This window comes from Thamnophis elegans, chromosome 14, assembly GCF_009769535.1.
Source record: "Thamnophis elegans isolate rThaEle1 chromosome 14, rThaEle1.pri, whole genome shotgun sequence".
Lineage (NCBI taxonomy): Eukaryota > Metazoa > Chordata > Lepidosauria > Squamata > Colubridae > Thamnophis > Thamnophis elegans.
In genome coordinates, this window is record NC_045554.1 from 23276452 (window position 1) to 23288831 (window position 12380).

Genomic DNA, 12380 nt, shown 5'->3' on the forward strand with positions numbered 1-12380 from the left:
TTTTATAAGCAAGTCCAAACAAAAATATCTTCGCACCTTTTGGTTCTGAATGTCAGTGATGAAATAATAATGTTGTCCCGGGCTTGTAAAATTTTTCAAATTGACTTTAATTCTCCAGGGTGGAGTTTCCATTTCTCCTGCACTCTGTCTCTTTAAATGAATCTTCTTTATGGCTCCCCCCCTCCTTTCTTCCTCTGAGATAGACCAGACGCCATTTCTCACATTTTCCATTTATATTTCAGGAACATTCAAACATTCAACGATCTCAGTTTTTCCTTCATATTTTAAAATCAGATGATCCAATTTTCTTTCCAATCTCTGAAAAGAGTCAAAAAGCTCTCGACATGCGGAAAAAAGAATCTGAAATGAGACTTCAGACGCCATGATGTGTCGCAGTTAGAAATTACAAATAGAAACACGCTGGAAACTGTGCAATCTTATCTGATCGTAAACACAGCCAAGTAGTAAAGATGTCAGATCGTGACAGGCTAATTAGTAGAAAGTTGACTTTATGATCCACTTAAAAAGAGTCAGTGAGGAGGGTTGCCGAAGCATTCCTTGAAGCGTTTAAGAAATAAAGTAGCCACCAGCCATAAATCCATTAAAAAAAGACCAATTCGCCGCTAGATTCTTCTATTTTATGGTTTCAATTAGTTTAAGCTTTTAGCGCGGACAGTCTCTCTTGAGTAATAAAATCAGCTTACCAGATGACATCACTTCTGCCATTCTTAGGGGCAACCTGCAGTTTCAGTTAGCACGCAGCTAATCCAGAAAGGAATTGGCACGAGGAGTTAATACCCCCCCCCAGAGACTTTGCGGGTGTCTCTGAGGTCCTGGGTCTCTCCTCACCTTCACTGTCGTCTCCGGGACAGCTAGGGTTCAAAGAACCCGTCCAAAAATCCTTCGGAATAGAGGAATTTCAGGAATAGCCGGAAACTCCGTCTTCTCACTGCTAAGCCCCGCCTTCTTCCACTAATATATATTTTTGATATAGAGGTCCAAAATGGCGCTGAATATGCCGAGCTGCTTTGTTACAACGCCCTTTTCTGAAACCTTTTGAAAAACCCCTAAGAACAAATAAAGGGGTGACTTAATACTTTTTTTCTCGTAAGCTGCACAGTGGGCCAGTAGAGTTTGATTAATTGCTTGAAGAAAAGATATAATGGCATCAAAATTAAATCCTGGGCCGAAACTTCCTCCTAGGAGCACATCCCCATGGAGCACATGGGTCGGAGCATAATGGTCACTACAGGGAGAGGCAGATACGGCGGGGACTTTAGGGCTGGCCATTACCGGGGAAGGAGGGTTCGCTATATTACAGAGATCCCTCCTTCCGGCCCTATGAGTCCCACTCCAAGGCCAGATGGCGCGAGTAATCAGGACCCTGGTCTCAGGCTGCTGTTGCTAAATGCCAGGTCTGTTGTTCACAAGGCTCCCCTCGTCCGGGACTTAATTTCTGACGAGAGGGCAGACCTGGCATGTATTACTGAAACCTGGCTGGGCACAGAAGGAGGAGTCCCCCTTGTAGAGATGTGCCCAGAAGGATTTCAGGTGCTTCATCAGCCGAGAGCCCAGGGAAGGGGTGGCGGTGTGGCTATTGTTATCCGGGAGTCTCTAGTACCTCGTAGGGTCCCTGCTCTGGAGCTTGTCGGGTGTGAGACTCTGCTGGTGAAGTTGGACCTCTGCTGCTAACGTACCTGCCTCCCAACTGCGTTGCAGCAGCCCTCCCCTCGCTCCTCCAGTCAGTAGCCGAGCTGGCAATTGAGTTCCCCAGGCTTATGGTTCTGGGGGACTTCAATTTGCCATCGCTCAGTGAACACTCTGATGGGGCGCAGGAGTTCATGGCTTCCATGACAGCCATGGGCTTGACCCAGGTAATTCGGGGCCCAACCCACTCAGCGGGTCACATGCTCGACCTCGTATTTCTCTCGGAGCAGTGGATGTGTGATCTTGGTCTGAGGGGTAATGAGACCATACCCCTGTCGTGGTCAGACCACTGCCTACTGAGGCTTGACTTCCGGAGGCCAAACCCCCACCGTAGGGAGGAGGAACCGACCAGGTGGTTCCGCCCCAGGCGACTGATGGACCCTTTGAGGTTCCAGATGGAGCTTGGGGTTATTCCTGATACTCTCGCCCACAGTTCGGCGGAGACTCTGGCTGCTGCCTGGTACTCGGCGGCATCGGAGTCTCTTGACCGGATTGCGCCACTACGGCCCCTCCGGGTCAGCGGATCCCGGAGACCTCCTTGGTTCACCGAGGAGCTCCGGGAGAAGAAGCGCCAGAGGAGATGCCTAGAGCACCTGTGGAGGTCCGATAAGTCCGAGTCAAACCGAGCACTCCTAACAACTTGCACCAAGGATTACATCAGGGCACTTAGGGCAGCAAAAAGATCTCATATTGCCACCTTGGTTGCGTCCGCTGAGTCCCGCCCAGCAGCCCTGTTTAGGATAACCCGTTCCCTCCTAAATAGGAGGGATACGGGGGAACCTTTGCAGGGTAGAGCTGAGGATTATGCCCAATTCTTAGCGGACAAAGTTGCTCGGTTTCGGTCGGACTTGGACTCCACCGCTGCAGACCCAGCCGGGACACAAGAGGATCACTTGGCAAACCATCTCTGGGTTGAGTCTCAGGATGTTGCCTCTGGGGATGTGGACAAGGCCATTCGAGCTGTGAGTGCCTCCACCTGTATTCTGGACCCGTGTCCCTCCTGGCTGGTTGCCAACAGCAGTGAGGTGACACGTGGCTGGATCCAGGCGGTCGTAACCGCCTCCCTTCGGGAGGGGCACTTCCCCGCCGCACTTAAAACGGCGGTGGTGAGACCCCTCCTGAAGAAACCATCCTTGGATCCAGCCATTTTAAATAACTACCGTCCTGTCTCCAACCTTCCCTTTGTTGGGAAGGTTGTTGAGAAGGTGGTGGCCTTCCAGCTTCAACGGACCTTGGAGGAAGCTAGCTACCTTGACCCCTTCCAGTCCGGCTTCAGACCCGGTTACAGCACAGAAACCGCTTTGGTCGCATTGACCGATGATCTCTGGAGGGCCAGAGATGGAGGCCATGCGTCCATCCTGGTTCTCCTTGACCTCTCGGCGGCTTTCGATACCATCGACCATGGTATCCTTCTGCGATGACTGCGGGAGGTGGGGGTGGGAGGCACTGTTTTGCAGTGGTTCTCCTCCTACCTCTCGGACAGGTCGCAGTCAGTGTTGGTCGGGGGGCAGAGATCGTCCCTGAGGCCCCTAAAATATGGGGTGCCGCAGGGTTCGGTCTTATCCCCCCTACTATTTAACATATACATGAAACCGCTGGGCGAGATCATTCGGAGGCACGGGATAAAATACCATCAATATGCGGACGATACGCAATTGTATCTGTCCGCCCCGTGCCAACTCAATGAAGCGGTGGACGTGATGAACCAGGGTCTTGAGGCCGTTAAGAACTGGATGAGCGGTAACAAACTGGTACTCAACCCGGACAAGACCGAGTGGCTGTTGTGTTTCCCTCCCAACAATTTGGCTAATGTTCCATCTATCAGGCTGGGGGGTCAAATTTTATACCCCTCAGATAGGGTTCGTAACTTAGGAGTCCTCCTGGATCCACAGCTGACTCTCGACCATCATCTGTCGGCTGTGACCAGGGGGGCATTTGCCCAGGTTCGCCTGGTCCGCCAGTTACGACCCTACCTGAATCGGGAGGCTCTCACAACAGTCACTCGAACCCTTGTGATCTCTAGGCTGGAATACTGCAATGTGCTCTACATGGGGCTGCCCTTGAAGTGCATCCGGCGACTGCAGTTAGTTCAGAATGCGGCCGCGCGAGTGATAGTGGGCGCACCGCGGTTCGCCCACATAACACCCATCCTCCGCGAGCTGCACTGGCTACCTGTCGATCTCCGGATGCGCTTCAGGGTGCTGTTGACCATCTTTAAAGCCCTTCATGGTAGTGGATCTGAGTACTTGAGAGACCGCCTTCTGCCGATTACCTCCCTCTGACCGATAAGATCGCACAGACTGGGCCTCCTCCGAATCCCATCGCCAGTCAATGTCGACTGGCGACTACACGGAGGAGAGCCTTTTCTGTTGCAGCTCCGACCCTGTGGAACGATCTCCCCGCCGAGATACGCACCCTCACCACCGTCCAGGCCTTCCGCGCAGCCCTCAAGACCTGGCTATCCCAACAGGCCTGGGGATAAGTCTCTAATTTGCCCTACCCGAGTGTTGAATGTTGAATGCAAGTTGTGTTTTTATTACTTTATTTTGTTCACATATTGTTTATTTTGAATTGCACCCCCTCCCTAATGATTGTAAGCCGCCCTGAGTCCCCTCAGGGAAAAGGGCGACCTATAAATTCTAATAAAATACAAAATACAAATACAAAATCTGGCACAAAGTTGCAGCTTCCACCCTCTATGCCCCCTACTGGAGATTTGCTAATGAAAGAACTTTTTTTGGAAACTTTTAGAGAATTTAGAGAGCAGAATTTAGAAACTTTCAGAGAATTCAGAGATGAGATAAAGAACGAGATGAAAGAGTTTAAGGCAGACTTATATGATAAGCTTGATACTAGGATTGCCAAGATAAATGATGATATGCTGGGACTTGTAACTGTATTGACAGAACATGTTTCTGGAATGGAAGATAATCTAGAGGTTCTTAATGAAGCTAACACCAATTTGACATCCAAAACTGAAGTGGTGCAATAAAAAGTTGAAAACGCTGAAAAACAAATTATTATGATACAGTACAGACAGATGGAGCTTGCATTAAGAGTCAGGGGGCTGCGCGAAGACAAACAGGAGAACTTGAAGCAGATTTTTTCAGAGGCTTTTGACCGTCTGGTGGGAAGACCGGGGTCCAACTTTGACTGGCAGATCGATAAAATTTATCGGGTTAATTCTTGGGCGGCAAAACAGAAACAACTCCCCCGAGATGTAGTTATATACTTTGCCACAAGAGAGCTCAGAAACATGATACTACAAGAGTCCTATAACACCAGGCTTCAAATTGGCGGACAGGATTTGATTGTCTTGAAAGAAATACCACCTCAAATGCTAAGAGCCAGGAGAGATTGCGCTCTACATGGGGCTGCCCTTGAAGAGTGTTCAAAGACTTCAGCTAGTCCAGAATGCAGCCGCGCGAGCGATTGTGGGTGCACCTAGGTACACCCACGTCACACCTATCCTCCGCGAGCTGCACTGGCTACCCATTAGTCTCCGAATCCGCTTCAAGGTGCTGGTCACTACCTATAGAGCCCTACATGGCATCGGACCTGGGTACCTGAGAGACCGCCTCCTGCCGATTACCTCTCTCAGACCGATAAGATCTCACAGGTTAGGTCTCCTCCGGATTCCATCTGCCAGCCAATGTCGGCTGGCGACTCCCCGGGGGAGAGCCTTCTCTGTTGCAGCTCCAGCCCTCTGGAATCGTCTTTTGTGATCTTCTGACAAGCCAGATACATTTAGCAACCGTGTTCCTGGCTTAAGAACGGCAGGGATCAAAATGGGGCAAAACTCAACAACAGACATTTGGGACTCAACTGTTGTCATATCCGAGGACAGAAAAAGGGATTTCAGATAGTCCTTAATTTGTGACCAGTCGCTCAGCAACCGTTCAACATTTCGAGAGACAGAGCCAAGTTCTGAACTTCCGATGCCCCTCCCCCCGGGCTATGGAAGCGCTTGGCAACCTGCCTGCGCTTACGGCCATTGGCCCAGTCCAGTGACGGGACCACAGTTTCCATTTTTTCAAAGACCTGTCTCCGGTGTTTGGCAAAAACTGGAAATAACGAACCATGGGCTTTGCTTCCTGACTACGGCATTCTCTTAATGACTGCCACAAAACATTCATAAAATTGGGTCCAACCATGACCTGCTTTACAACCACCATGACTTACAACTGTAATGGAGAAGCTCCAGGACCGTCATAAGTCAAGGACTCCCTGCACATCAGAGATTTTACAAAGGCTGTTTCAAGAACGGGAGAAGAACATTACGGCGTGGGTGGCTGAATCTGTTAAGGGAGTCAGAAAAGGCAGAGGATACACGAGGGCTGAATCACAAAACAAATGACGGGCCGTGTCCATGGGCCAGCCCTTCAGGCGGCTGGGAAGACCTGCTTCTTTGCCCAGGCCGAGGGTCCTGAGTGGGTGAAGGGCCCCGTCTCCCACTTATATCAGCAACTATGGATGGTCATAGTTTCTCGGCTGCCATATCTATTTTTATTTTTTTGTACTGTTCTTGTAATTTTGTTTTCTTAACGTATGATCATTCACTGTCCACAGGTTCTCGTTTGAGACAGGCAGCCATGGAAATTGATGCTGAGATAAATAAAGAATCGAGACTGGGAAAGCTGCGGGAGCAGAGAGGTAATGATATCCCCACAGAGCAGCACACAGAACAGACGGAAGAGCCTGGTTCCTGCACACCTCTGCATCTCCCCCCCTCCCATGGCCTCCCTGCCCAATATTCCCACAGCAGCTCACCTGCAGTCCTCAGACAGCATCGCGCAGGATTCCTCCTTCTTGAGGCTGGCCAGCAGGGCGCCCCCCTCCAGCCGCAGCCTGGCCAGCCTTGTGTCATCCAGAACCATTGTCATCATTTGCCTGGAGCTCTTCAACAGGGCACCAGCATCCTGGAGTCAAGGAAAGACTGGAGGCTTAAGGCTCTGGGATGGAGACCCGAGGGAGGCCAGCCAGACAAGCCCCAGGAACCTTCAGGGCCACTGAGCAAGGGAGAAGCTGGCGCCTCCAGGGCCTCTGCATCCACCCCAAAGGTTGGACGAGGTTTTCTTAAAAACAGTGTGTCACATTGCCGCAGGCCCTCAGCCCAGGGAACCTTTGCTTCTTACCGGAACGGCACCCGGGACTCACCTGGGGTTTCTCCGGCCATCTGCTGGACTCCACTGCTTCTACCGCCTCTTTGAGGAGCAGACGAGCCTCTTGGCACCCAGAAAGCAAGTGCTGCAGCCGCTGCAAGGTCAGCACAAGGGCACCACGTGGGTTAACAAGCCATCTGCCGGGTGCAGCTCCCGAACCCAAGCGAAGGTCCTGGGAGAGGCCCAATTTTCTATTCAAGGAAAAAGCTTTGCCTGCCTTTCACATGGAGCTGCCCAGGGTCAGAACTCTCCCCCAGCACAATCCTAGCCGCCTCTCTTGGCATAGAGCCCCAGGAGCCCCCGTGCCCCACTCCTCAGGGCCCTCTGGAACTCCTAGCTTGGCCCATCGCCCCAAGTGAAAGGAAATCATCTTTCTTCTTAAACCTCCCTCCTTAAACACCTGGAAACCAACGTTCTTAACAGAGACACCCAGCTCCACGTTTTCTGAATGTTTGCTGATCTTTGCATGAATATTATCAGAACTTCATGTCAGTCCTACCTGTGTAAAGGAAGTCGCCTGACACCCCCCCCCCCCAATCCCAGAACCCTGCTGACTTGGGAGAAATGCTGGAGGGGGGGGGGGCACTTGCAGCCAGTCAATACCATTTAGTCATCCATCATGTCATGTCATGATATGAAAAAGTAGATTCAGGAGGAATCAACAACTTGTATGCAAAGATGTAAGTTTTGTGAGCTGTAGCTCCCCTCATCAGACGAGGCTCTGAATAAAATGGGTTAGTTGGAAAAGGTGTTGCTAGGCTCCTCCTGCTGCCTTTTTACCTCCTGAAGGGAACACGGCTCACCTGCTGCAATACCTTCAATTCAATTTAGCTGTAATCCTGGCAGCCCAGAGTTCTGGCACATGGGGATCAGCCTGCACCCTGGGAACCGATCCGGAGGACCAGGGAGGGAACTGCTTGCTTCAGGTTATGCCAGCACATTTTTAGGGTCTTAAAATCTGAAATTTGCCTTATTCATTCCTAATCTTGGCATTTCCTCTTTTGTAGATTTGCTGGTTTCGTGATATCTATGTATTTGATCTGTTGTTCTCCGGAAGAATTCTCTGACTCAGATCAGAGTTTGTGCTTCCTTTAATAATGGCCCTTACCACCTCCATTCCTTTGGCACCTGGTATGAGGGGGCTTGCCTTACGGAATGCAGGGCTTAGTTTCTGCCAGACATTGATGCTGCCTGCCATGTCCTCCTCCTCCTCTGGCTCTGTGGACTATTCCTCCCAAAGCATGGAGGGCCATCCAGGGAAAACAGGAGGGCCGCCCTTCCTGGTGAGCAGGGCCTTAGTCGGCCAGGGCCTTCTCTCCTGAGTCCCCTTTGCAACAACAGCAGGAGAGGCTTAAGAACAGCAGCCGTTGTTCTAAAGCTCCTCCAGACTGTCTGTCAAATTGATTTTGACAGGGAGCCACTGGAGAAGATTCACTATGGACCCAATTTGGTTCTAACTTTGGATTGGTGGAGTCCTGGAGTTCTACAAATGGTATTGTAACTTCCATTTTTGGCCAGCATACCATGCCCTTAGGATCTGCTCAGTGGGCACCACCCCCAGTGGCTTTGAAGACAGGCACCACCCAAAACTGGTAGCAAAGCGTAAATGGCGTCACAGGACAACACTCAAGAGTTACTTAAAAAACAGCCTCCCAGTCTCCCCTCCCCCGCTAGACTCTGTGCTTCCCAAGTGGGAGTTGAGATCCACTTTCATGTCCCACCCTCTTTGAACCTGAAAGACCACTCTACCTCCCCCACTTTGTCTATCAGTCTCTTCAACCATGTTCAGTGGCAAAATACTGTTCAGTGGCAAAATAGGCAAGCATTCAGAAAACTGATGAGAGAGAGAGAAAGAGAGAGAGAGAGAAAGAGAGAGAATGAATACTTTTTTGTAGAAGTATAGATTTCCTGGAATTCTGCATTACTCAAAGGTTATGTTTTCATGCCTGCCTCACCATTTGGAAGTGCAGCCAATTCTGATGGCAATAGGGAAGTGACCCGCGGAATTCTCGAGGCAGCTGCTGGCTCTCAATATGTTTGTGGAGGGACTTCAAGGAATTAAGAAGTTCCCACTGTGGAAGAGAAAAGAGAGGCACCTCACGTCACACCAGTTTCCATGTCCCCAAACACTGCACAGGACTGAAAACTGGCACTCACTAATCTCCAATCCATACAAACTCTCCAGCTTTCTTTATTATTCATTTTTTTTAAATTTATGTGCCGCTCATCTTGTTAAAGATGACTCTGGGCAGCTTGCAAACATGAAAACACATTAAAATAAAACAATAAATAACAATGGGAGGGGAGAGGTCTTTCCTCAGCCGATAGCAAGCACCAGAATCATCAACTGGGGGCCCAGGTGAAGAGGCAGAGCCAGTCTCCAGGCCCTTACAGAAGGTCAAAGTGTCTTCTCTTATTTTTTCTTTAAAACTAAGATATGTTAAGTATATTGATATGGAAGCATAAATACCATCAACACAGAATGGAGTTTGCTCAGAAGCTGAAATACACCAAGTGAATGAGAGGAAGAGTGGGAAGCAGAGGAGAGAAGAAAGATAGGAAGAGAGGGATAGGAGAGAGGGTAAGGGGGGAAGATGAGGAGAATAAGGAGAAGTGGAATGAAGAGAGAGGAGGAAAAAGGAAGGGGAAGTAGAGTAGAAAAGGATGATGGAGGGAAGAAAGGAGGTAGGAGAGAGGCAGAAGAAAGAGGTGTATGGAGAGCAGAAGAGCTAATAATGGGTTTTTATCTTTCTGGGAGTTGATGGCAAGAAGAACTGATGTAATTACTACTTAATACAATATGATATTGGCTATGTAATAGTATACATGTGATTATATGTTATGAAAATGGAAAATAAAAAAAAGTATTTTGAAAAAATAAAAATAAAAAAATAAAAATAAATAAAAAAGGTCAAAGTGATGGGTGCGAATCTTACCGGGGGGGGCAGGGGAGAGACGTTCCAAAGGGCAGGAGCCACAGCAGAAAAGGCTCTTCTTCTCCTGGACCCTGTCAGCCGAAAATCCAGGACTGACATTCCACAGCATTCCACACCAACACGGGTGGGGGCCCATCCCATTGGGGTGACACCGTTTTTCAGATAACCTGGACCCTTGGCATGAAGGCCTTTAAACCAGCAAATTGAATTACACTCGAAAGCAAACTGGCAGCCAATGCAGCTAATGGAAGAGCAGTAAAATATGGGCCACTCCAGGGGCCCCAGGAACTGCCTCTCTCACCGCATTCTGCCCTAATTGCAGCTACCGAAAGCTCTTCAAGGGCAGGGCCATGTAGCACACACTGCAATAGTCCAGGCGTGAGATGATCAGGGCTTGAATTCCTGATCCAGAAAAGGCCGCAACTGGCACACAAAACAACATTGTGCAAAGGGTCTCCTAGCTGCAACTGCCGCCTGCTTTTCAAGAGTCATGCAGGAGTCACACAGACAGGAGAACCGCCAAGTGGCGGACCAGATCTGTCAGGGGTAGCGTAACCCCATCCAGAATTGAAGATGATAAAATCCCGGATCCTGGAGCCCCAACACCCAAAGCCAACTGGTCTTGCCAAGGTTCAGTCAAAGATGTGGTCCCCCATCCGGGCCCCCACAGGCTCTGGGCGCCATGAGCCACGGCATCACTTGGGCCACTAAAGGTGGAAATACAGAATTGAGGATACCTGCACCCATGGTGATCCTCCCAGCGGCTTCATGTAGATGCTAAAGAGGAGTGGAGACCAAGGAGCAGCCGTGGCTTGGTCTCGCGTTCCCTATCAACACCAATTGGGACGGTCCTTGTAGAAAGGAGCCAAACCAGCACTGCCCAGTCCCAAACCTCACAGCCAGCCCAGAAGGATAGCATGATCGATGGTATTGAAGGCTGCTGAAAGGCCAAGGAGAGGAAGGATGGTTGCGCCAACCCGCCAAGTTTGAAACTCTTCTGAACCATTTGAACATTTATTACTATTCAACTTGCCAATGAACTGGGGGAAGGGAAGGTGAGAAACGATCCAAGAATAGACTGAGTGAGCCAAGAACCCACCAAGGTCATTACTGCAGGTGTCTCACAGAGAAATGAACTGTTCTCAAAACAAAAGACTGATTCATAATTGGCCAATGTGATCACTATGGGTGGGAAGAAGGGGAAACTACATAGCATTGCACGGGAAAACCTCAGAGCTGGTTTTAATTCTTCAATGCTGAAATGGTATATCCAATAAAGTTTTATTTCGGGGATTTTAAAATGCCTGAGAGTGCCTACTTTTCTTGGGTTCGCTAGTTGGACGGTTGACACCCCCATCCCATTCTTGCCAGAAATCATCAACAACAGTGACCAGGGTTATTTCTGTCTCATAACCGAGCCTGGATCCTGACCAGGAAATCCAAGACCTCCTGAAGCTGCCAAGCAGCCATCTTGTCTATCATCTTCCCTAAAAAGGGAAGGTTGGAAACTGGACAGAAATTGTCCAGTTGTGGGGGATAGGAGATGGCAAACCAGGGCCTCCTTAAAAGCCTCCAGGAATGCCTCCTCCTGCAGTGAACAACTGATCACTTCTGAAACCCATCTGGCGGTCATCATCCTGAAACTTTCACCAATCAGGAAGGACAAGGACCTAAGTGACCAGTGGTGGCACTGACAGAAAAATGGAGACTTTGTGCACGCTGACAGGAAGAGAGAAAGCAGAGAAAGGCACTTCAGGAACAGACCTCCTCTGGGCTGGAATGGCTGCCTGCATATTTAGCAGTTTACATGGACCACAAAGGCCTACAGATGCGACAACAGAATTGCTCTGGGGCTGCTCTACCCCTTCCTCATCCTTTCCAAAATCATGCCTGGAACTTCCCCAAAGCTTTGGAATACAGAGCCATAGAACCAGACCACCCTCCAGGCCTCTTTAAATGGGGGTCGAGGATTTCTGAACTCCGGACCTCCTCGCACCTGCAGAGCAGCTGGCTTTTCTATCTGGAAGGTGGGCTCTCTCTCCACAAGCAACAGGGCTCGCTGGATGCACTTGGGAACGATCTCCTGCAATGATAAAATGCATTTTTCTAATGGTTCCTGTTCCAGTCAAATGTTTTCTTTGACATCCAGCTAAATAAGGATGGGCAGGAATGTTGTCTCCATTTCTCTATTAACAAGGAAGGAGGAGTCCAAACAGAAGTGCTTGTCTTAAGGCCAGGTCCTTCACACGTGAGCAGTTTCTTATCCAAATGTTTCTGGCACTTTCAGGGCACCCAGATCTGGTGTGATGGAACGCTGGCAAAGAACTGGGAAAGGAAAACAATAGCTGTGTGCCTAGTGGGCACCCAAAAATGGTAGAGTAGCATTCAGAAGGAGGAAGTCTCACCTGCAAAGTGCCTAAGGCTGTGAAGACAGCTGGGACTGGAGAAGATTGGCGGGCATCTACCAGGATGGTTAAACCCAAGGCTTTGCTCTCCGGCCTGAGCATGAAAGGAAATAGGAGACTGAGATTAGGGTCCACAGCTCTTCAAAACACTCCTTGAGGAGATCAGAGAA

The 12380-nt window shown here is 49.7% G+C and overlaps 1 protein-coding gene across 1 annotated transcript in view; it reads right to left on the bottom strand.

The window, feature by feature from the left end:
• Window positions 1–12380, bottom strand: part of PLEKHG4 (pleckstrin homology and RhoGEF domain containing G4) — a 37775-nt gene that overhangs the window by 19107 nt on the left and 6288 nt on the right. Inside the window, exons 4-8 of the mRNA XM_032230872.1 lie at window positions 12211–12304; window positions 11802–11888; window positions 8825–8941; window positions 6865–6963; window positions 6478–6626 (exon numbers count right to left, since the gene is read on the bottom strand). Of these exons, the coding sequence (XP_032086763.1) occupies window positions 6478–6626; window positions 6865–6963; window positions 8825–8941; window positions 11802–11888; window positions 12211–12304 (546 nt within the window). The remainder of the gene's footprint in view (window positions 1–6477; window positions 6627–6864; window positions 6964–8824; window positions 8942–11801; window positions 11889–12210; window positions 12305–12380) is intronic.